Source organism: Camarhynchus parvulus, chromosome Z, assembly GCF_901933205.1.
Source record: "Camarhynchus parvulus chromosome Z, STF_HiC, whole genome shotgun sequence".
NCBI classification, from domain to species: domain Eukaryota; kingdom Metazoa; phylum Chordata; class Aves; order Passeriformes; family Thraupidae; genus Camarhynchus; species Camarhynchus parvulus.
In genome coordinates this window covers 39456930-39482056 of record NC_044601.1, presented here as the reverse complement: position 1 = coordinate 39482056, position 25127 = coordinate 39456930, and the positions used below count along the sequence as shown (strand labels likewise).

The 25127-nt window shown below is 37.2% G+C and overlaps 1 protein-coding gene across 15 annotated transcripts in view; it reads right to left on the bottom strand.

Moving 5' to 3' along the window:
- The window catches only part of MPDZ (multiple PDZ domain crumbs cell polarity complex component), a 94760-nt gene that overhangs the window by 34064 nt on the left and 35569 nt on the right, over positions 1–25127 (bottom strand). For 12 of the 15 annotated variants that reach the window (XR_004061515.1, XR_004061516.1, XM_030969366.1 and 9 more), the window contains 11 exons: positions 24320–24505; positions 21389–21598; positions 18870–18986; positions 16206–16364; positions 13109–13396; positions 12084–12207; positions 8925–9123; positions 5989–6030; positions 1959–2063; positions 1086–1178; positions 432–609 (listed from right to left, as the gene is read on the bottom strand). Coding sequence is in view for 13 of the 15 variants with exons in the window: in XM_030969366.1 (XP_030825226.1) it covers positions 432–609; positions 1086–1178; positions 1959–2063; positions 5989–6030; positions 8925–9123; positions 12084–12207; positions 13109–13396; positions 16206–16364; positions 18870–18986; positions 21389–21598; positions 24320–24505 (1701 nt within the window). In the remaining 2 variants the exon portion in view is untranslated. The remainder of the gene's footprint in view (positions 1–431; positions 610–1085; positions 1179–1958; positions 2064–5988; positions 6031–8924; positions 9124–12083; positions 12208–13108; positions 13397–16205; positions 16365–18869; positions 18987–21388; positions 21599–24319; positions 24506–25127) is intronic. The other 3 variants (XM_030969371.1, XM_030969375.1, XM_030969373.1) reach the window with 2 other exon arrangements.

The window sequence follows — 25127 nt, the reverse complement described above, 5'->3', positions numbered from 1 at the left end:
AACTCCTGCACAAGACACACAAGAACTATTTGAATCAATTAAGATTTCTGATGGAAATAATCTTGGCATTCATTTTGCATGGTTTGCACTGGTTGTTTCTATTGCTACCCAGTGAAAAAGTGCAAAAGGTGAAAAACCGTTTAGTTTCACCAAACTTAAGCTTTTTCCTACACATTTTGTATTTCAAATAGGCAAGTCAAACTGCTGGCTTTGTAGACCCCTGCTCATACATTCAGTCATAAGTTTCACGCTGAATATTCAACTTAACAGGCAGCTGTCTGCACACAAACATCAGCAGATGGTACTACAGTCACTGTGTGGTTCAAGTGGTATCAGCTGTGGCAATTGCACAGCTGTCAGCCCACCACACATCCATCTCAGTGACTACTGAGATGCTGGGGGAATTGCAACAAAAGGCATTCAGACGGTACCTCTACAATCCGATCTCCAGTTTTCAGTGTTCCATTTTTGCCAGCTGGGCTGTCTTCCAGGATGTGTTTGATAAAAATCCCTCTCATGACCTCTCCATTGCTCAGGCGGCTTCCCATCCCTCGTCCTCCAACAATGCTGATGCCCAATGACTTGCTAGGCTCTCTCCAGAGTTCAACTCTTTTGCGATAAAAAAAGGACCAAACTAAATTAAAATCTGTTGTGATAATGACAAAGATGCACAATGAAGACACCTGGATTTGCACAATTATTTTGAAAAATTATTTTGAAAAATTATTTGAAAATAACTCCTCCTTGCAAAGTTTTCTCTTTCAGTGGAAGTTATCTACTGGATTGATCAGAAATTCTGTAATTGAGTCTGGTATTGGTCAGCTTGTTTTGAGTTCTAATGGAAACTTTGAATATTTTCCTCTTGATCCCTGTGAGTCAGCTTGGAATAAGTAGAGATAAATTATTATAGCAATCAAGACACTGCAGGAATTTAGCCCAATGTCAGTAAAAGTCAATCGTTAATCACTCCAGCAATGCACAACATATAAGTGCAGCGATTCTGTTGTTTTTTACTCTTCTCAAAATATGTTTTGGAATTTTGGAATTTCAGATGACATTTTATAATGTGCAAGAGCTGCACTTACTTTCTGGGTTGGTTCCAGTTACTGAACGCTGCATTTTGAAGTTCGCTTTCTTCTCCCTCCCCCTCTTCACGTTCTGGAAGCTCTGGAAGTTCCCTGATGATAAACACAAGCATGCAATTAATTTCTAAAGAATCCACATAATCACTAGATTTTTCTGAAAAATTTCATATATTGAGTAACCCTGACAGTTTCAGAATCTGTACATTGGATTCAGGTAAGGAACTTCTTTTTCTGATGTCTTTTAGAATACATACGGTGTTCAGGGATTCCCTATCCACTTCTTATCTGCAATAAAATTTCTATACAGAACACAGAACAACAAAGTGCAATTTGGAACTACAACCAATCAAAGCTAAAGGTAATTTACTGTTTTCAAAATGGAAGAAATTACAACAGTAGCACTCAACTAAATTTACTGCTTTTGGAGATAAATTGCAAAAATCCAATTATTAATCACTTTGAAATTTTGGACAGTAACTGCAATGAATTTTTGAAACTGAAGGAAAAGAATGACACAATTTATTCTTTCCAGTTATATTCTGGAAAAACCATCAATACCAAAGTCTTATGTTGGAAGCACTTCAGTATTTGTGGCAATCCATAAATCCAATTGCATGTTATTTAAGAGAAATTTAGGATAAGAAAGAATTCAATCTCCTTTCTGGACAGATCAAACAGACTTGTAAAAATGCTTAACAATTTGCTAGTCAAAGCAAAAATTTTATTTTTAACAGCTTTTTACTGTTGTGGCTGCCAGTCTGAAGAAAATCATCCATCTTTCATCTTTTCTAAAATAAAACTTATATTTCCAAAATGTGCAAGGTGTATGGAAAGAGAGCTATTTGGGAGGAAGCTGTATGCCTTTCGACTTACCTGACAATATGTGAAGGAAAAAGTTCAAGTGGCACTGTTCCCTCTGTCTGTTGTCCCAGACTGGCCCTGTACTCGTCTAAATTTTCTGCTGGCACATATGTAATACTGCAATAAAATGGGACATGATTAAACTAGCATAGGGAATGCCAGTCCTCCCTTTAGGGGTTGTGAGTTATGGATATGAGGAAGCCACTCAAGACTACTTCGTTGACTTCAAAGCAACAGTACTGGTATGCTGGGAATAAACACTCACACAAATCCTTTGCGACTTTGCAACAAGTATACATCTATAGTCAAATTAGGTAGCAGAACAGCACATATTTTTTTGTAATTAAAGTAAATGGTGCTTGAACAGTGACAGGAATGTAACAAGAGGCAATCCAGCTTCATTCAAAACATAGATTCCTCATGCAAATAGAAACATTGAAGGATCTGTGAGGTTTGAGGCAACATTATCACCCTTAATGACTGCTGAAAATGTTTCTGGAAGTTGGCCTGTAGGAGGTTTTGTGTTTTTATGGGTGGTTTTGTATTTATTTTAGATTTCTATGCTTTTAGTGAAGAATACTTCAAAGATTTGGATATAAAAATGTGTTACAGCACACCACCTATGCCACAGGGACCAATCCCCTGCTCAACTCCTTCCCCCAGATCTTCATGCACTTCCAACCAGTTTAGAACAGTCAGACAGTCGTGTTTCATCAGAAAAATGATGTGCAGACTCCACTTGATGTTTGAATGCCAGAAACAGTCCAATTGACTGGGGAGAGTGAAACAAAGAGGGGAAAAAAGATTAAGACGTAAAGAATATTTCTTGAAAAGTTTCCATCTGGGAGGCAAAAGGATACTACAGTATCTTCCACGATATAAGCAGGGCTACTTAGATAGCCCTCCTTTAATGATGCTTTGAGTTCTTAAAAATCTACAGCTTAGCTATCAGACTCAAGTATATCAAGAAGTAAGGCTGATGGAAAAATGGCAGAAAAAAAGTCTGTTTTGCCATACATCACATTGTTCCAAGAAAAAAATATTGTATTTCCCCATAGAAGAGACAGGGCTAAATCAGAAATAAAAGGCCTTGGCCACTTCACAAGGATATGTAAGCTGCTGGGAAGAGACCCTTTCAAGTATGAGGATCTCACATGGAGCCATCTCCTGTCCATCATTCCTGACTGATGGCATCTTCGTCACACCCTGATTACCACCGATTCCCCCATCTCAATAGTTTTCTGCTGAATACATCAAGCATCAGAACAAATGCAAATAAAGTTTTATATGACTAATGCTATCAGCCTAAAACTGATATATAACCATATTATAAGGGTCACTTTAATTTGTCCATCTGTGTATGTGTCCAAGCATGTTTCCTACCTTCTCTCACACCTACCATATCTAGAAAAGTGAAAAGAAGTATCTAAGGTGCTGAACAGAAGGAACTTCCTATTTCTTTTAATGGAAATTTCTAAAACCATATAATCTAAATTAATATAAATCTCCCTGTTCTGCATTGGCCTTTTTTCAAACATATAAGTCTTACTCCACTTGACACAACATATTTTCATTTTGGAGTGCTGAGAAGTTAACATACACTTGGAAACAAACTCTCAGCACTATGTCACTAACCCTTATCTGCCTTTCCTGAGGGCATTCTAGCACTGTGAAATGCTAAAGACATGCAGCAGCTATTCTGTGAAGACCCAGCAGTAAAACAGGAAGAAGTAAGACAGAAAAGAATTTTGGAGAATAATGACTAATATTTCTCAGCCATCTCCAACTCCAAGTGCACTGAGCTACAGCAAAGTATTAGTATTATGCTCACAAAACTCTCATGGGTCAAATGCTGATGCAGCAGCTTCACCCAACAGGTACACAAGAACACCTTGCCTCTACAAAAACTGTAAGACCTGTAAGTTACATTTCAATGTAAGAAAATGTAACATTCATTCAGTTATATTCATCACTTATAAAAATAAGTAGGACATAATATAGATTTCCCTTGACAGAAAGATAAAGTAAAGAAACCAGAACTTCTAGAAGTTCTGGACAGAAGGCCTGGACAATCTCCTTTATGCTAAACTGAAGCTGGAAGCAATAAGTATGAAAAGGAGAATGAGACAGTCCTACAAAGGAAATAGGTTATCCCAGATCCAGCCTGAATACATACAGCAGAGTGTGACCTCTGATAGTACAGTGTCCATTATATATCAACTCTTGTCTAGTCCTTTTCTGAAAGGAGTACAAGGCAAGCAATTATGCAGAGTGCCAAGGTGCAATGACAGCAGTAGTCCTTACCTTATGCATGAGCACTTGAGATCAGCTGATCTCAAGGGGGAGGCAAACCATATGCACTCCAACTTCTGGGATATCCTACTGTGTTTTGTTATGTGATTAAATAACTGACATTGCGCTGAATCATCAAAAAGGTACGACTCAAAGGATGCTCTCCAAGAGTTTTAAATGCTACTTAGAAACATCTCTGAAAAGCTGCCTTACCTTCCTTTTCTGTGTACAGCACTGGAATTATAAAGAAAAGAGGTTTGTTTTACCATTTAAAAAAAATGGATCTAAAACTGAACATCTGAATTATCCTAATTGATTTCCACAGATGGAATAAAATTCTGTGTGGAGTTCATCATTGTATCTCACTCACAATTTCTAAAGTCCAGTTAACAGCAAAGGTTTCCCTAATTGCTCTTATTACCTGTATTACTGATGTGACTGTCCTCCTATTTTCTCTGTTCTGCATGTTAGTATTGAAATGAAAGATTATTGCCCTGCTTAGTGCTCATAGGCAGACACCTCACAGTTATCAAATCCATCACTTGCTGGATTGCTGCTGGAGCTCACTTGGAGGTTAAAGTGAGGTCTGAAGACATTCAGCATCATCCTGAACAGCTCAGCCAGTGGCTGGGATGATAAGGGGCACAGAACAAGAAGTGTTTTTGGCTACTCTGGCCAACTCTGTTGAACTTTGTGCTGTAAAGCAGAAATAAAACCCCACCAAGGCACCAGTTCATCTGCAAAACAGACTGGTAATTGTCTTAATACAGCTACAGGGAAGAACAAAAAGAGAAACAAGGGCCAGAAAACAGACATGAAGGCAGAGAAAAGAAAATAAATAAATCTATGCTCCACTTCTGTGTCATATTTCTTTGTTGCAGGAGAAATTAAAGTTCAACAATTTCAAAGGAAAGTATATGCATGGTTTAACCATCTTCTTCTCTTTTGTAGCTGTACAGCTTGAAAGAAGAGTGTTCTGGTTTTCTTTCTTAAGAGCTATCACCACTTCTCCCACCCCCAGAAATAGGCACTAGCAACTAAAGCAGTGACAATGGAAACACCAATGGTTTTACTTATGAAAGTATCTTGTAAACACAACACTGCATGCAGTACAGAGGAACATTTATCACATGCTTGACTGAACAGCCACACAAAACCTTGAAACACCAACAAATAAATTACAAAGTACAGAAAATGCTTGGGACAAATTACTGTAATTAACAATTCAGGTTCAATTTGAACCTTTGCATATATGAAGGAAGTAAAATGTAAGTGCCACAGAAAATATGACACTGAGATTAATCCAGATATCAGTACATTGGACTCATGACAATTCTAGAAGTGAACCATGTACAAATACACACAACATGCACACGTGCTCTGAGCACATCTTGGGTGGCGGTCATAGATTAAATTTAAATATATTAGCAATATTTTTTTTTAGAATACAGTTATTTTCATTCCAGACTTAGAAAGCATGCTCCAATCTTCAAGTTTAAAGCCACATATAAATATATAATACAATTACATACACACAGTTTTATCTTTCTTAATTAAAAAATATATATACACATCCAGATGTGCAGCCACATGTGCATGCACACCCAAATATACATGAGAAGAAAGAGAATATGTACCTATATCTGGATATATCCCTGACATTACTATTGATGTCATAAAAGCATGGAATGATTTTACAGACAAGTTGCAACAAAGAGCCATAATGAGTTTCTGAATTGCCAATACTCACACATAACACAGGGCCTGATCATCAGCAGGTGCTGGAGAAGATCTAGAACGTGAAGCATACGATGCAGCATCTTTTTACAATGGTGTTAATTAATATCAATGTCTCATGCTGAATGTGAGAGGCATACTTATATAAGTATGTAGAAGTGTGAGCGTGTTTTTTTTTTTCTTCCTTTCTTTTCTTTTGTCCTGTTCCACCTCCACTTCATCTACATCTAGCCCAGAAAACATCTGCTTTTTATTATTGTCTATAGCAGTAATTATTAAGAGGCATGGAAAATGGAATTGCAAACTCTCGCATTTCTTGATCAGGAATTCATCCCCCCATTCAGTCAGGTGAATTCTAATTCAGCTTTATAATTATCTGACAGATGTTACAAGAAGATGTGCTGCTGAGCACAAAACACTGGCTTTATTACAGAAATACAAGCGCTTCTGGCAAGGTAGAGCAAGAAGTGAAATGGAATGCATTCAGTAAGGCATTTTTCTACACACAGAGGGAAAAAAATTAAATACGCAACTCTGAAATTCAGGCTGCTTGTTCTTGAACTATTCAAAATCAAATATCCTTTAATAGAATTAAAGAATGCCTTTACGTGGCCAGTAAGAACGGCTTTGTATTTTATCTGCAAATACTATTTGCTACTATTTGAAATACAGCTTTGGAAGCAAAATACTTCTGCTTAATCACTTTTTTGGGCCACCCTGCTACCCAAAAAATGCTCAATCTACAAGTTAAGGGGCAAATTTTGAAGTAAGGACTAAGAGGAATGATATCTAGATGGTCACGTCTGAGTGCTAGCATACCCTTGCTTTCCAAGGAAGACAACAAAGAGATTCAATTTAAATCTTTGAAATGATGACCCTTAAATCAAAAATGCTGCAAGGTGATGCACCACATCAGCTCTGAATTGACAAATATGGGAGGGGAACAGGGGAGGGGTGTGTATCCTTCTCAGCAAACATAAAGAATTATCTTAACATGAAGCTCCTCATCTCCAAATTTATGATTTGGGGTGTTAGCCTCATGTTTGTATCATAATATTTTTCTGGGATCCTGTACTGCTCCTTTCATTTAAAAATTAAACAAAAGTTTGATTATGCTGAATAGTACTACAGCAAAACTATGTAGTCACAAAAATATTGTCATTTTTCTTGCAAGACTCCTTTAGAAGCTACCAATGGATTTAGTCTTTTGTTTCTAAAGTGGAGAAAAAATAATTTCTAAAGTGGAGGGAAAAAACTCAAAAACTTGTCATAGGAATGCAAAAAAGAACATAAATACAAAACAAAAGACAAAAATCTTCAGTAAGAATATGAATAGCAATTGCTCCTTTTCTGCAATATCTTTCAGAAAAGGGATGCATTTTTCTCTGGAAAATCTGAATATCCACACCTAAGGCAAGATTTTAGTATTTCCAACATAACATAATTCCAAAAGAATAAGACTACAAAACAAAATTTGTAGTCACACAGCATAAAATAGAGCAGCTATAAAAGCATAAGCACAAATAGTGAACATACTATGTAGTAATATGATTATGAACTATAGCATGAAAAAAGACTCCTCACAGAAGAATAGTGCTGCAGCATTTGTGTCTCTAACCAGATACACACACATATGCATGTCCACATACAACTGACTTCAATCATGACAGCTGGGAGTCATAGTTTGGAACCCTACAGCAATAATCGACATCCAACTTTATCACCACTGACTTGCTTATATTCCTGAGAGCATTTACAATAATGTAATTCATTATATGAGCATACCCCTTTATTTAAACAGGCTTACATTAAATCATAATCTTAAATGTATGACAGCTATGGGGCAGGCAAGTAACCCCAGTAGCCATAGTGATGGTACTTTGCCCACCTGTTCCCAAAACACTAGATCTCTTCAAGCTAGAATACTTCTGGGCAAGCATGGAATGCCCTGCTGTCCATTCTGAACCCAGTTCTAACCTCAGTTACACCTGTAACCACACTGGGACTGGACTGATTCTTTCAAGAACACCCTTACCAGTAAGTGGAGTCCTCTATTACCAACAACTCCACTAATCCCTTTCCATATCTGACCCAATAAATGTTACCAGAGGCTAAACAGAGAAAACAGTCACTAGGTTTTGAAGCTGTAAACCCAGCACTGGTGTGCCTACAGTTCCACCCACATCTTCAGGAATGCTTCTTATGGGCAAAGTTAATTCCACAACACAGTAACTAGAAAGAATTGTACTTTAAGGCAGTTAAAATTTTGTAAATTTTGTGAACTTGAGAAAAAGAAACTTGCTCCTCAAAAGGGGCTCTCAAAACTTGTATTAACTATTGGAAATTTGAAACTACTACTACCAAGAGCAGACAGTTATGCTCAAGAGCAACAGCTCATTCACATGTACTAATAAAAAATTGGAAATGCCTACAGAAAACAGTGTTTCTAATGTTTGTCATAGACATACTGAAATGTTTTAAGCATTAATTTTCTGCACTGACACCATATTTCATACTTTCTGTCTGGCACCTAAAACCAAAAGCCATGAAAAAAAATTAATGAAATTACTTACGCAATGGTTGGGACAGTTCACCTTCAAGAACCACAAACATCTTGAGAAAATTGTAACTTTCCTTACAATAGTCATACTATGAATGAAAAATTCTGTCTAATCCTATTCTTTCCATAAAACTAGGCAGGACAGTAATAATGATGATACTCATGACAGTGATTTCTAAGAATATCTGAAGCCTCTCACTTAAGTGATCTCATCTTTGAAATCCATGGAAATGTAATCTGAAGGTGAATTATCCATCTGACGCTGCAACTTAAAGGTAAATTGATGTGTAATAACAAAATTTTAATTTAAAATACTTGCATAAATTAAAAAAAAAAAAACCTGATTATCAGCTTTTTCCTACCATAACTCACCATCCAATTTTACCTACTTTATGTCTGGTCCAATGAGTGAATGTCGTCTCAGCATAGCTCGGGCTTGTGCATTGGTTAAGTTAGTGGTTGATTCTTCGTTAATGGACAGGATGCAGTCCCCCACACCAATCCGTCCATCGCGACTTATTGAGCCTCCATGGATGACACTGCGAACTATCATTCCCAAACCATCTTTATTGGAACTTACTGTCATCCCTATAGTAAAAACACATGAAACAGTTAATGTCTTTGAGCCACAGCTCTGGGTGCCAAGATAAAGAAATAGGGCACAGGAAAAGGAAAAGTCAGCCAGCCAACCTGCCAATATCACCAAGCCTAGAAACATTGCTCTTACTCTCCTCCTTGAGACAGCAACTACAAATCACAGTCATAGTAACAGTTCACATACTCAGTTCAATACAAGAAAAATTAATACAGTGGAATATTTAAGCAAAAAATAAGAAAGAGAATGAAATTGCTTAAAACCATTTAAAATCACCACTGTTCTAATGGTTCACTGAGTTTATACACATTTACTTTTGTTTATGACAACTCTATTTGGAAACGTGGAATGATTAAACAGGTAATTATTAGCCGAAAACAAATACACACTTATTTTCAACAGAAAGCATGAATCAGATCCCCCTGAGACGCTGGTTGCCTTCCCGCTCTCCTAGGTGGGCCATAGCTTAGACCCAGAAGAGCATACTAACTTCTGTGAAAGTCTTTACATTGATAATGGATACAGCCCAATATTTTACTTAAAACAGAAGGATACTGCTTCTCATTATTTATACCCTTTAACTCCACTTTCTTTCCAGTAATGGGAATAAGACGGATATCCTCTTGGCCTCTTCTCTTCCATAGGGAACCTATAGGGACTGACTTACGATGACCTTCATTAGTCACTGCGACTCTTCTTACACACATGCGTTGTCGCTGCTATCTTCAGGGCAGTTGGTGCTCATGAAACAGACTCTAGTAACAGTTTCAGGAAAAACTTGGTTCTTCACTAAGGCAGTCGGAAAGGCAGGGCTGGAACCCTTGAAGTCCACTCAGTGGACTTCCACTATCTTAATACTACTTAGGAAAAACCTTTTATTTTTTCAAAATGTGGTTTGAAATTCTGAACCTAATCTTGCTGTTTGGTTAAGACAGTAACAGACATTACTGAGGGTAGTGTAACAGCACTTTAGGAAAACATCACACATACAACAGACACCCTTTCCCTTTTTCTATGCTGACACCATCACTACAGATCTGAAAGCCTGATGTCACACTTTGGAAATCTACAGTTTCAGATTAAAAATGCAAATTCCACTGTAAAGCTGCCAAACTTTTTGCAGGACAATGGCATTTCAGCCCTTCTGCATTTGGGTGCTTCTCATCTTTTAAAAAATCACAGTCAAAATGTTAGAGCTCCAGCAGCAGCTGGCATTAAAGAGCTGCTGCAAAATATGGGTGACACCATTTGAAAGGAAAAAAGAAGTGCCAGTTCCTAACCCTCAATTATTTAATCATTGCAGCTGCAGCTTGCAACATCATTCATAGCTCTTGACTTAGCTGCTTTTTTTAAAAATGAAGGGTAAAAGCAGTGCAGCCATGTGCATAAACTGGTCACTGTGCTGAGGCTGCTTCCCAGGCCAGAGCACACTCAAACTGGAAGAAAAACACTACAGTCAAAAGCCAGAAGAAAGCAATATTCACATTCATATTTTGTACATATCAAGACCAGTCTTATTTTTTATGCATAAAATGTCTGCCAATATAGACCCTGCTGAAGTTTGTATTTTCATGCCGTATCAAGCTTGAGATGAAATTTGCTTTGATGTTCACTGCACTTAAAGTATTCATCCATAAATGAAAACCTACTCCACTGAATGATGAGTTTATTGCAAAGAAAATGTTTTTTTACAATATCCAGATGCTTTGAAATGCATTGTGACCTACACTTCATACAGCCTGGCAATGAGGCCAGTAAAGGTAGTAGCTAACCAAGCCTCTCACACCAATGAAAGATAAACCTTATACCCATATCAGCCTTTCCTACATATTTTTATTTTTCAGATCCTGATTTTAAACCAGATCAATTTTGAAGGATGGCTGTTTCATGAAGGGGGTAGGTGGCAGACTGAGCATCCAGCCATCAGAAAGCAGTTTATTCCAGGTCAAGATGCCCATCGAAATATAGCATCACAGCTGTAAAAAACTGACATCCACCTCTGCACAGCAAGGAAGTTGTCCTGACTTGGGACTGTTTATAAACATCCAATTGCGTGGACAGCCCATTTTAAAGCATTTGCAGAGTTATTAGTCAGCACCCACACAAAGTCCTGCCCAACCAATCCCAAAGAGTCATCAAGATTATGCAGTTGGCTGGAAGAAACAGTACCAGGAACCTAAAGCAAACCAAATAAACAAACAAGCCACAAACAGGAGGCATACATCACTGCCTTTCAACACAAAGCCTTCCCAGCATGGGCTCTCAGAGGGTTCTATTCTTGTTCTCCTCCTCAGGGCCACACCTGAGAGTAGGATAGGACAATGAAAAACATTATCATCTGTTGTGTGTGTTCACTCCAAAGTACATTCCTAGTCAGTATGCTCAGGAAGTTGCAGATTGCAGATATAGAAAAACTTTGAACTTCACTACAAAATGATAATATTATTAAATTTATCAATGACACGATTTTTAGAAACATTGAGGCATTTTGGATTCAAACTTGAGGCAAGGAAGCAAGCAGCTTGTTTAGTTCCATTTGACTATCCTCAGGAAGCAAGATCATTTTGTGTTTGCAAATATTTGAAAGTCTCATCTTCAGCTCTTTGACCACAGTGTTCCTCTACAGCATTCCTTGGCTATACCTTGGTTTTCCACTAGATTAGTACATTGAAAAACAATGCATTAAAATTGTTCTGTTAGCACTTAGGAAAGACTAAACTCCTTTATGGGAGAACAAACTGTCAGTTAGACTGCACATTTCACTTTTGTGTTCACAATGACAGCAAATGGATCCAGTGCCATCACTGTCAAACGGGGAAAGAGCAGCAAAGAATGTATGTCCTGTTCCCACTAAATGGAAAATACTTATTTTTTACTAATTAAATAGTGAACATACAAGGGAAACCAATAGCCATATTCCTGAAGAGTTTACAAAAAAAGTTCACTAACTTACCTAGGCTTGAATTGCCTTTTGCAATAGTGATAGTCTTCTCATACATGTTTTTGACTGAATTTTGGGGTGTGGAATTTCCCTCCAAAGATACTGGGCATCTATTTTCCATTAAAAGCAATTGATCCTAACATAAGGGAAAATAACACCAGCTCAGTTTACCAAGTAAAAATGATTGGTCATACTCAACTACTTTTGCCTTACACAAAACCCATGCACATAAATAAGTCAGATTCCTTATACAGATAGAAAATTCAGTTCACCAAAGATCAATATTTTCATCAAAGATCATAATTTCTGTTTTCATTCAGGCAATGTACCACATCTATCATAAAGCACATTTTAAATTTAGAGATATCAAAATTAGTATAATGAATTCAAGGGCTTCACATTCATTCACCACAGATGTCTAACAATTTGCCAGTACTAAAGTAACAAATCCTGTAAGAAATTGCAGCTCTTTTAAGCATTTCTTAATAAATCACTGAATGGAATAAATAAAAAACATATGTCACAGTGACTGTCATATAAAGGAAAATTATGTTTGCACACTGCCCTATCACAGATCAGTTTGTGAGCTGAACTGCACAGGCTTACAAGAACAGCATGATGCAAGACATTCACACCACCCCCCCTTGGCTTCCTAGGCCCAATTCCAGCTGTGCACCTCCTATGTGCACTCATGTCCCTGTGAAGGTTAACAAGGGCTAAGAAAACTCCCATCCTGTCCAGGAGGTACCCAGCAGCCTCTCATGATGCAAGGTCTGAGAAGACTTGTATATACCGCCGTACAGCCAGCCTCTGAGAAAATACTGTCTTGATGACAGCAAAATAAATTCTGTTTGTTTTGGAAAGGTCTATATCCCAAAGTTTTGATGTGAGCTAACATATTCAAAGGAAATTAATAATCAAAGAAATATAGATGGCTATTGGCTTGTGACAATTCCTGCAAGAAATTCTTTGGTCTAATTACAGCCTTTCTGTATGTTTTTTAAATGATTGTAAAAAAAAAAGGCAAATAAATTTACTTTTTCATTGGGATCAAGCTGTGTGGTAGTAGCAAGGCTTGTATTTAGTACAACTTCTGATGCTGTCTGAGATGTTGCCCATGTTGCTGTATTTTCACTTTCATTCTGGTTGATATCTGAAACCTCCAGAGTCAGAAGATCTATTTTATTACAATCACTTGCAGTTTCCAGGCTACTGTCCACTACAGATTTTTCATCTCTCAGTCTCTGATTCAGATTCATGTTGTACAGATTCTTCTCAGATACATGGAAATCACCTGCAGCATTTGGGCACTCCTCTCCAACAGACTGTTCAACACAGGAGACAATGAACAATCATCATTCATTTGTAGTATAGTTCAAAACCACATTTCATGCTAAAACCTTAAACAAAAACTCATCTCATAGAATTTAAACATACTGCTGTGAGATCAGCAAGACCAACCTCATCTGCAGTTCTCTACAGACATTCATTCTACTATAAAGTGAACTTGATTTCTTAGACCATTTCTTCTGCTTTATAACACCAGAAATCAGCACAAGAAGTTACTCTAACTTGAATAACTTCATTAAGTTTTTAAAATTCAAGCATACAGTTGTTTTTCTCAGGTGAAAGAACTCTGCAAGACCAATGTCTTTACTTTCAGCACACTTAGCAAGCAAAGAGGAATTTCAAGCAGCTCAGACAATAAGAACACAATGTTATCTTCCATTTAACTCAGCAGAAACTTTAGGACTTCTCTTCCTCAGAGAGTGACAAGTAAAAACTGGGTCAAACCGCAGCAAAAGGTAAATATGGGGGATTTGAAATGTGACAACAATGAAATACAATAATGCAATTGCAGAAGCTTACTAGTTAATAATTATTGCAAATCTACCAATTATGGCTGCAGTACTAGGACTAAGTTCCCTACAAATTTGTTTAGACTTCCAGAATTCTGAGACCATGACTTTGAAATGTTTCAAGGGATTCCAACAATCTCAACATTCTGGAAAAAAAACCCAAACTTCAAATATTCTCTAGCTGACCTTTTAAAATAAGTTATTTTAAAAACAGTTAGGCCATTAGATTTTAAAAAGATATATCAAGGACTCAGAAGTTAGACTTAGAGGCTCTGTATCAATATTAGAGATTTTTTTCTGAAATGCAATAAGAGAGCTCAAAATCAACTACCTCTATCTGTCCTGTTATCCACCAGTCCTATTAACTCTTCTATTGCTTCTCCAAAAAGCTGAGGAGATGTGCTTCCCAGGATTTGGGGATATTTTGCAACATTTTGTCTCAAGAGCCCTAGAACTCATTTTTGTCAACTTTCATGAAGTACATACATGCTTGTTCTGTCTCCAGACAAGAATCAAAAAAGGCTTACCAGTAAATAAGTCGTTTAAGTAATAGCTGAGAAGATAATTGAGTAGAGCCTAAATACAACTAATCTGCATGATATAATCAATGACATAATTTCCTACCTTTTCGAGAACAAAATACTACAATCTATTTAAATTATTTTACAAGGTCTCAAATGCAGCTGGGACACCTACTCTTAAGCTTGTTTCGTATCCATTTCCAAATCAGTGAAAACAAGAAAATCATACTCAACATTTATTTTGTATGCCATATATTAAGAGTTGCATCATATGCTCATTTTTGGTTTTGTTTCACTTAAAGAAAAGCCAATGATGCAATTTTTCAGGACAAACACATTCTCAGGAATTCTTAACTATAGTAACATGTGGCCTCACTAGAGCATCTGCATTGTTTAAAATAGGTTTTTCAACACCTATTTTAAATGCAACACCAAAGTGACCTGGCAGAACCTGCCAACTGCCCTGCAGCCAGAAATAACTGAAATACCTTTGCATTCCTCACAGCATCAAACAGTGCTGTTTTAATTATTACTGCATTTTCCTTGCTTCAAAAGTCTTCATTAATGAACAGATCTCCCCACTATGTTTGTTTTTTGAATCATGAATAGGCTGCTTGATGAGAACTTCATACTCACTTCATACTAGTGTACAGAGATGGACAACGAAAAGTCAGGACCATGGTATTTTAATAGAGTATGTAAACCAAAGCTATCTTTAAGTCAATGGTGAAAATAACTAAAGACTTTCTAGAGCCTCAATATGATACATAATGTAAATCCAGTCTCTACCTCACAAAATACTTCTAAGCATGTAAAATGAATAATCCATTTAAGTAACAATTACGGAGTTAAACAATGCAAGCTGTCCCACTGGCACAGCAGAAATGTGCTCTTCTGTGGATTAGGAGAAACCATTAGAAGATTAATCTTGCTTTCTAACCAGCACCTCATAAGAGCTAAACATATTCCAGAAAGGTTAATGGGAGTTACTGCAGCTCAGGTGTGCCAGAAAAAGCAGCAGCTACTCTATTCAAAACCACAGACTGCAAACCCACTGGTTTTCAATGAAGACTGCTAGGAGAATGGAATTGGAAAGGTCTAGGTTAGTGATATTAAAATCTAAAGATTAAAAAAAACATGAAAAACCATGGAAAAAAGATAATGCAATCAGGTCATTATGGGTATGTGACTAAGAACCAAAAAAACTATTATCTTCTTAATACTCTGAAATAAATCTTCATTTATTGCTTTACATAAAAACTATTAGCAGAGTTTTGACATACATAGATTTGCTTTTCATGACAGCATCATTATGAAAATTTCATTCAAAACCACAGAAACAAGCAAATTATGAAGCATAAAAGTAAAAATAAGCATGAAAATTTACTCTTGCTTTTCATACTAAAATATAGAGCAACAGAGTAATTATGTGTTACCATTCTTTACTATGCTTTGAATGACAATTATATTTTTCTAGCAGACTGCTCACCACACCTTTAATACTACAAATAGCTCACCATACTCCGGCTAAATCATGCTTTATTTAGCAAAAATCCAAGCTTTGTGCCTTCTATGTGCCTCTCTCTTCAACAAAGACATCTTCAAGACATCAGCACTACTCTAAACAAAATTTTACCCTGCTAGCAAATAGAGCATTTTTAACCAGGATGACACAAAATATTTCTACCTGATAATACAGCCTGCTCACACTTAAAATCAAAGTTTGCCGTCAATAAAACCATCCTCAACTTTACCTTGGGAGTTGATAATGGAAGAGAGAAGCTGTCGTTCACTTCACCGCTACAGGCACTGTCATGCAGAGCTGTCACTGAGTTCTGGAAGACGTCTCTCTCCAGAGAATACTGTGATTCTAAAGTGGACTCATCCGCTAGATCTGCCTCGCCAGAGTCCACCTAACAACAAAAGCAATTCAATCAGCCAGGCTGCTGCCATCACACCACTTAAGCCCTAAACACATGCACACCAGCCACTATATACTGATACTTTTCTTCTTTTTCTTTTTATTCCATGTTTTAGATTGAAATTACATTTGCACACTGCAGCAGGAAAATTTTCTGTTTCCAGTAAATGTGTGTTACTACTTCTTCAAAGGTTGCAAAGAATATCTGAAGTAATGCAAGAGTCTGAACCAGAGTAAGTTGTGGGCTGAGACATGCTCATGCCTATTAATAGAAGTACAAAGTGTTGGGAGAATTCTGCTGTACTTCTTGGTGTCTATATTTTGATTTCTTTAGACCTTCTTTTCTTTTTTCTTTTTAATTTTTTTTAGCATGGAAAAAATAGTGAACTTCACTTGGTGCTGCATGTCAGGAATGTTCTCTTCACTCAATTTCTTAGGATCAGTTATTTTTAAACTCTCTTAAAAACAATTTTGAAAACTACAGAGCTTTAAAGTGCATTTATATGAAAAAATCATTATGCGATTTTTTAACAGATTTTAAATTATTTTGCTTTTGACAACAAAATTACAAGAAGGATTCATATATTTTTATTACGCTTATATAAAAATAAAATTTTTAAGTTTCAGACATTTACATGGGCAGTATTTTTGCCCTTTTTTAAAAATGAAACATATTTTTTTCAAAGACTCATATTCTTTTAAATACGAGAATAAAATTAAGCCCTAAACCCCCTAATTTATGGTGCTTCGTACACTACACTGATTATTATTTCATCTCCCTGGCAGAGCTCAAGAACATATTGTAGGCCAACAAAATGATCACTGGATTAACAGCCATGCTCATATCATAAACTTGTATGAAGCAGATGAGTGCACCCATCTACTGAGATGGAATCTAACTTGTTTTTCAGCCCCTGTGGTTAATCATATTATGAATCCATTATAGCAGTAGCAACAATCTGCAGTAATTCAACACACTAATTCCTTTTCAGGGTATAAAGGATTATTTTTTTATTATTTCAAGCCTACACACTTAACTGCTAATCCAAACTGCTTCTTTGCTGTAACTCGCTCTCAGCTCATCTTCTTGAAAATGCATATAAGTTTTATCAAAGCTATGCCCTAAAAAGCATTGAGAAAATTCAGGACATATCTGTAAAACCTGAGTACCAATCTGTCTATGAAAAACAGTATCTCATATGTGCACTCTCAAAACATATCTTCAGCTGGGTGACTGCACATTAGTTTCCCATTCTGCACATTTAATTAAGACAACTGACAAACTTGACTGACAATTTTAATATGTCATGTATTTTCATTGCTTTTTTCACAAGTTTTTTTTTGAAAAAGCACAGATGGAAGTCAAATTTTTAGACAGTTTTAATTTGATCATTTCAACACATCTTCAATTAAAGGTTATTTAGAATACAAAACTTGTGCTTCTTCTAAACGAATGGAGCAAGAATAATACTGTTACCTAACTGCTAAAGGTAACAAACTGAAGAATTAAAAACAGGCAGTCTTGTTCGAAAGCAAGCTATTAGGTCAGCTTGTCATATACAAATGTGAAAAAACAGCAAACTTGCTGGAAGCAGTAATGCAGAGATTTTCACCTTGACAGGATGCATTTCAGGTTTTTGTTCAATTTTGACTTTTTCTCTAACGAACTAAGTTCTCATGTTTAGAAGTTGCTTCCCTGCTCAGGTCCCCAGAAAATGAGGGCCTAATAATTTCAACATCAGACCCAGAACAGAACAAACAACCATGAGAATACACACTTGGAATACATATGTATTCTGTGTTGTTGCTTCATTGGTTTTTTTATTTTATTTTGTGGGAGGAGAGGTTGGGGGATTTTTTGCTGTTCTGTAGTGCCCTAGGTCCTGTGTCTTTTTAATCTGAGTTCTTATTGGCAACTTCTGGGCTACGTAAGGCACTGAATGCTCAGGTAAGCCGCATTGTTCATACAAGTGAAGACCTTTTGACCTTGTAAACCTCATAATCACTGACTGATGTTGAAGGCTGAAGAATATTATTAGGAAGAAGTATTTGCAGCTTTTGAAGACAGAGTATTCCTTGTAACGCTGGATTACATGCAAAAAGGGAATATCAAAAATCTTCCACAGTAGAAAAGTGATGTATTACGATACATAGAAAAATAAGCACGCGAACATTTATCTACAAAGGTGAGATTTCCAAAGGCCTGCTCAGTGCATGCAAGGACAAGTGGATAGCCATGCACTTTTGGAAATATCAGCAGTGACCATATTTTTTTTTCCCCAGCAGTGAACATATCAGAGGCCAGATTCACAGCTCATGCAAAAAAACGAAGCCTCTAGACACCAGTTTCTACAAAGTCAGAATCCATCCCACCTACGGTGGATGAGTAATGTGGAGACAGTGAACACTAAAAAATAAGCATGGACAGTGACAAGGCAACTCCTTTCACTACAAAATGCAAAGACTGAAGAAATCTGTGGTAAGTTGGGCCACTAACCAGAGCCAGCTCAGCATGGAAGAGGGCTGCATCAGCTGGCCCCTCCTCCTCAAGTGACTGGGCAGTGTAGAAAAAGCAATCTTCCTTAGCAGAGACATAGCCTTCCTCAGGTGAAAGCTGCAGAAAGAACGAAGCTCTGAGTCGGATGAGTGGCCTGGACACAGCAGGTGCAGTGTGCATTCTGCGAGAGGGGCAGGGGGCTGTTTAGAAAGGTAAATGGATTCCAAATGCAGCAAAGAGATCATTTTAATCACAGTCACAGTATTCAGTGGGTAAAGAGATTTTTTTTTCAAATTTACCTGAATTGATTCAGCTTCACACCTCATTCTAAAACCCCAAACAAAGAAAAAGTTCTCTCCAGGTATACCACAGAGCCCACAACTTAAGTCTAGGCTCATTTTCAGTTTCTGGTCTTAATAAAGATATAGTAAAACTGCCATCACAGCTGCCAACAGAGAAAGAGCCTAACAGCAGAGGTCTTTATAATCTTGCTAGCCACAGAGCAATCTTGCTTGCAGGCAGGAAGACTTCATCTACTCTCTGTGTTTTACAATTGTATCCGTCAGCCTCTAGAGGACAAAACGTAATTCTGACTATAAACCAAGACATTTTTCCAACATAATTTGATAGCAGGTACATTTGTCCAGTACTGCAAAAGAAGCAGGGATTATTTGCAACATTTAATTACTTGGCAAACTTAATACATGAAATATTGAAGTGCAAATGCTGTATGTTTACGACTTTAGGGAAACAAAACCCCCATGTGTTTTCTCTTCTAGAGTATGAAATTTTGATTGCAATTAATATGGAGTGTCCAATTAAAAAAAATTAGTTTAGCAGAGCAAGTTAAAATGTACTCTCTTACTACGAAAAGCAAAGTTTCTGGGAACTTAAACAACAGACATTCCCTCCCACTCTGTCCACAAAGATCTGCTAAGAATGAAAAATTGGTATCTACATCCATAAGGGTTACAAGATTATCAATTTATGAAAAGCAAAAATGAACCCTTAAACTGTGCTTGCACTTACTAGAGAAAGGTATCTTCTTTGTATGTATGAACTAATGCCATTCTCCTGATTTGAACTTAACCCACCAGGGATGCTCGTTCGCTAGCATTCTTACTGCGATACTATCTCAGTGACCATAGGTAACCTTTGACCTCCTTTTTCAAATTGTTCCAGACTACCTTATAAAACCAAACCTGAAATAACCAGTTAGATGGATACAAACTGAAGACTACACAATATAACATAAACAAAGTGTGCTGTTTAAATACAAAGATTGCATAGATACTTGTGAGGGGCGGGAATGTTAATGGTTAATGCATCAAACATTTGCCAAAGCAGCAGGTACTTTGCTGACCAGGCACAAAGCAACCACCCAGCTACTGACGGGGTGCACACCCACCACCCAAGGCTACAAGCTGGGTTTTGAGCCAGATAAGGGAAGAGGCTGGTAAAAAGCAAATCCTGCAAGGTGCTATAGTGCTTTTTATCATGTCCATGTCCTTACACAAGTGGCTCAGGTGTGAAAACTCCCCTCTAGAGACCTACCAGGACACCCACATGAAGCCTGAAGGTATTCATGCCTTCTCACGGACTAGAATTGGCTCAATTATGCTAACCTGAGAGGAAGCTGTAACATCTTAGGTGTCATAAACTATCAAAGAGAGAAATGCCCCGTGATCTATGGTGTTACATGAGACAGTGTAAAACTCTCCACCACACGGGAGGTACTTGGGCATTCTCACCTAGCCTGAGCATGTATTAACTCACTGAACTTTGTGTTTCATGGGTTTCCCCCATCCCCAGTGGATCAAGACTGCGACCAGCACTTTGAAGGGGCACTGAAATTGCAACAATCAAGTCTTGTCACTGGATCCATGGGGGACGACTATATACCTTTCTACCCTTATTTTTTCTTTTTCTATTTTTTCCCATATACATTTTCTGAAGTGTTATTTTTTTGCTTTTATATGGTTGCATTTCTAACCAAAATACCTACATTTTAAAATTTGCCAAGTATTATTCTACCTTTAAGTTCTTAAGCTTGCAAGTAAAAATTTGCTATTGAACCTCTTGAAAGTTTTCTTGTTTCTCTCACACAACACCCAGAACAAATAAAACAACCTCCCCAAGCAGAACAGCAGCCGTAACAATACTATACCTTGCAAAGCAAAGGAATTGGTAAATTCCATACAAATCAAAACCAACTTTATGTCACCATCTCACATATTCAGAGAACCATGTAAAGTGTACAGTGTACAATATTACGGCAACTTTTAGCCCTGAAAGACTCCGCTGTTTGCAAGGTGCTTTGCTGTTTTTTCATCTGCAAGACAGGTGCGCTAGGCCCTGCAATCACTACACCAGCAATACCCAGGCCACTCCTGCATGTGAGGTTATAGTTGGGCCACCCAACTGTACCTCAAAACACACAAAATGTATGGAGAGGTCAGGATCAACATGTACCATCTTCAATTACATGAAAAATACACACTGAACTCCCAAATCCTTACAGGCAATGGTTTGGCAACTCCTATTTTAACTGTTCCTGTTGGGGCTCCTTTCAGTGCTTGCACTGCTTCCTCCAGGCTGCCATTTTCCAAGTTGATATCGTTGACAAACATAAGCCGATCTCCAGGAAGAAGTCTGCCATCTTGCTCAGCCACACCCCCGGGAACTAATGAGCGAATTACAATTACAGTGTTTGCTGGATCAACAGGATCCTAATTAAATAAAGGGAAGAAAAATATTTAATTTTTTTTACTCTTTTATATCTTGAGAGGATAATTTTTATTCATGACCTTTTATCAACTAGAGTTGTGTTATTAAGAAATGTTGCCCTCCTCTAGATGAACCTTCAGTAGGAGCGAACCATCCTGATTGTACTGTCCATATATTTAGACCTCCACTTATTTTTAATTCTTAAATGTGAAAATTATTTCTCCTGTCTAGGTGATGTTCCATCATGTATCTCCAATTTAAAATACTACTATATGTGCACAGTGTCATCCATGCACATCAGAAATTCATAGATTTCCTACTGTAACAACAGTGTTGCAAACTCCATCCTCCCTTGCACTCAGAGGACACAGGTAGGGAATGCAGACTGGGGCAAATGTAACACATGCACTCTAATGGAATGAATTACTTATTTTCAACACCTGACTTATACTTCATGATATTGCTCAAATGAGAAAGCAGTTTTCAAGAGGCAAGGTCTTGTGCATGCCTAGTTAAATACTTACATGAGAGAAGAACACACCAATATAGGACTAATCAACAAGACAAAACAAAGTGATGTTTCCTTTTAAGAAAGAAAACTGCTCTTAAGTGACCATCCTCCAATATACTGATTTTTATTAAAAAAAAAAAAAAACTAGTATCAAATATTAATAACAGGAATCTATAATTCTGCTATAACAATTATCACACATGCAAAAAATTTCTGCAATTCTTACAGAACTACATTCACAAGTAACATCATGTTAATACTTCTAACATGCATTTCACTTGAGAGCATGAACAGAAAAAAAACCCAAAAAATGTAACCCTGTAACAGTTTTACTGAGAACAAAAGTAGGGAAAAGCAAACATCTACAAACCAGCATGCAGCTGTAACAAGTTTTCATGTCAAGATGTACATCTGAAAGGACAGACACCATCAAAGCAACATGAAAATGGCACAGGAATAGGGAGACCGTTGAAAGCTGGTGCAAGAGAGAAGTGTTGATGGAGGGAGGGGGAGGGAGGGAGGGAGTAAAGGAAAGAAGGAAGGACATCAAGAAGACCCTTAACACTTGATGACAGTAAAAAAAATGCCATGGAGCAATAAAACACTTCCCAAGTCAAAATATAACTAGCAGTGCTGCTGAGCATTGACATATTCCTTACTATTTTAACAGTAAATACTTACACTGTCACTTTAGATGGCACTGCATGACACATTTTTTGGGAAAAAAAAAGAAACAAGCCTGTCTAGTCTATGTGACAGTCTTCCTTAGGATTAGAAATTATGCAGACCTTTCTACAGGCCTGCCATGGTACAAAACATAAGGAATGCATTAGTACGAGCATAATTCTCCTTAAGTTTAGTTCACCATTCATTAAAAATGAATTGAGAATTTGATGGAAACAGAAAAATAGAAATGTAAGTCTCCCCGTAAATTTACTGTTCACAGTCTTGTAGGAAAGCAAAACTTTGGTGACAAAGTGAAATATTTTACTGCATATCAAAGGAGAGAACATATGATGGCACCCAAATATTACAACAATAAAAAAAAGCTAAGGGTCAGAAAGCTCACTAAAGCTGGAAGACGTATATTTGAAAAATACATTAACCAACTTAAGGCATTTCCCACAAGCCTTTAGTACTATTATCCATTACCCATAAACAAAATTCAGCCACTAATCACCCACCATTTGTGTTAATGCTAAGAAGAGGCGGAAGTAAAAATATCTCTACTGAATGCTGACATGGACTTAGGCTCATCTGTGATGTCTCACTGCAGAGCATCATAAGCAACACTTTAAAGAGTAGTCAGTGCTCAGCATTCATAAAAGACACTTTACTATGCCTTTATCCTTCACATTATTACACTACACTGCTCTTCACTTTATCAGTGGGCAAATGCAAAATCTAAGCCATAGCTTAATTGTAAGGAGTGTCCTGGGGCCATAACTTCCCCCTGGAAGTTACCTCCACATGTAAATGCATATCTATGGACAAGATCCAGCGGAAACCTGGAAAGAGATGTGGCCCCCACAGCACCACAGAACAGCTCAGCAAAAGCCTACATTGACCTCAGGGAGAAACTACTTGATATTCAATTACAAATTATCCACTGGAAAACTGGGAACAGGAGGAATATTTGTTCTGGCATCCTTACCAAGTGAAGGCAAGAGTCAGGCAGTGAGCTGTTGACTGAGACACACCAAGAAACATATTTTAGATATCCAGGAATTCTGAAGTCAAACACAAAATGAATGGGGATGTTTAAGCATGTGCTCGACAGACAGCAGCTAAGCAAGGGATTTCAGAATTACAGTTCTGGATTTTAGTAAATCCTGCTTTAAGCATTTAAGTCCTTTATTGGATCTTGCCCTAAACACTCACTGCAGGTGCAAAATACATGGCTAAATGCCTAAATATGCTGGCTACATAATTTGTTGTCCTTGGGTCACTAGAAGACAGGTTTCTGAAAACCCTAGCATATAATGGATTATCTGTTTTTCTGAACCAGTATTACCATCATCATTAGAAACTCTAGACTTAATACAATGAGAGGAATATGTAATATAATTACTGGAATGCCTACCGGCTGTGATTAGCTCTACTCTATTGCTTGGTTTCAATTAATGTTTACCCTTAAAATGCATAGAACATACTGCAAGATCCAAACAATATGAAGTATTTTGTCCTCCATCCAAAGAAGTGCAGAAATTACCTGATAGTCCAATATGCTAAATCCAAGCCCCATACTCCCTTTCTCCAGCTCAATGTGCTGTACTTCTGTTTCCCACATTGCCAGAGATGAGCTTTGCACCTCTTCCATACTCTGACCCTCATCAGCTGTTTCCAAAGTTGTTCCCTCTGTGTCTGAGGAGCCAATGAATCCAAGTTCTATGTGACCCTGAGAAAAACAGTAAATGTTCACCAAAAAAATGTAAACACTTGAGAATCTTTAGAGACAAAACCCTGATATAAAACCTAAATGATATCTCTAAACACAGAAGAAGTGCAAGCACTCAAGAGATTTAATAAACACTGATAAACCTAGCGCAAAATTCAAATATCCTTCATAGCCAAGCTGCAAGTATATTAAACTGCTCACTACAAAAATATTTACAAAATGCAATTTCTGTCAAATTAAAATCTTAAAAAAACCTTTTTAGTATATGCATTCAAATATATGGGAAATATATGTTATTAATGGTATGTCTAAAATATGACTTCATTAAATATAATCATATTGACAGTAGCCAGCATATTTAATAAAAGTAAAAACAAACAAATATGTACATACACAAACTTTTCTTCACTAGGTTTCATAGAGAAGTTTAGAAACTATAAGCTGAATTTGGTGCCTTGCTCAGAACTCAAAGTTAACTGTTTCTCATTTCATACAAATGCTATTACTTTGTATACTACACTCTAGGCCATTCCTACATGTTTAGTTCACCAGGCTCCCCAGAGCTGTGCACTTACAAGTGACAGAAGTGTCAGTCAAGGAAAGCAAACACAGTTATGCGCAA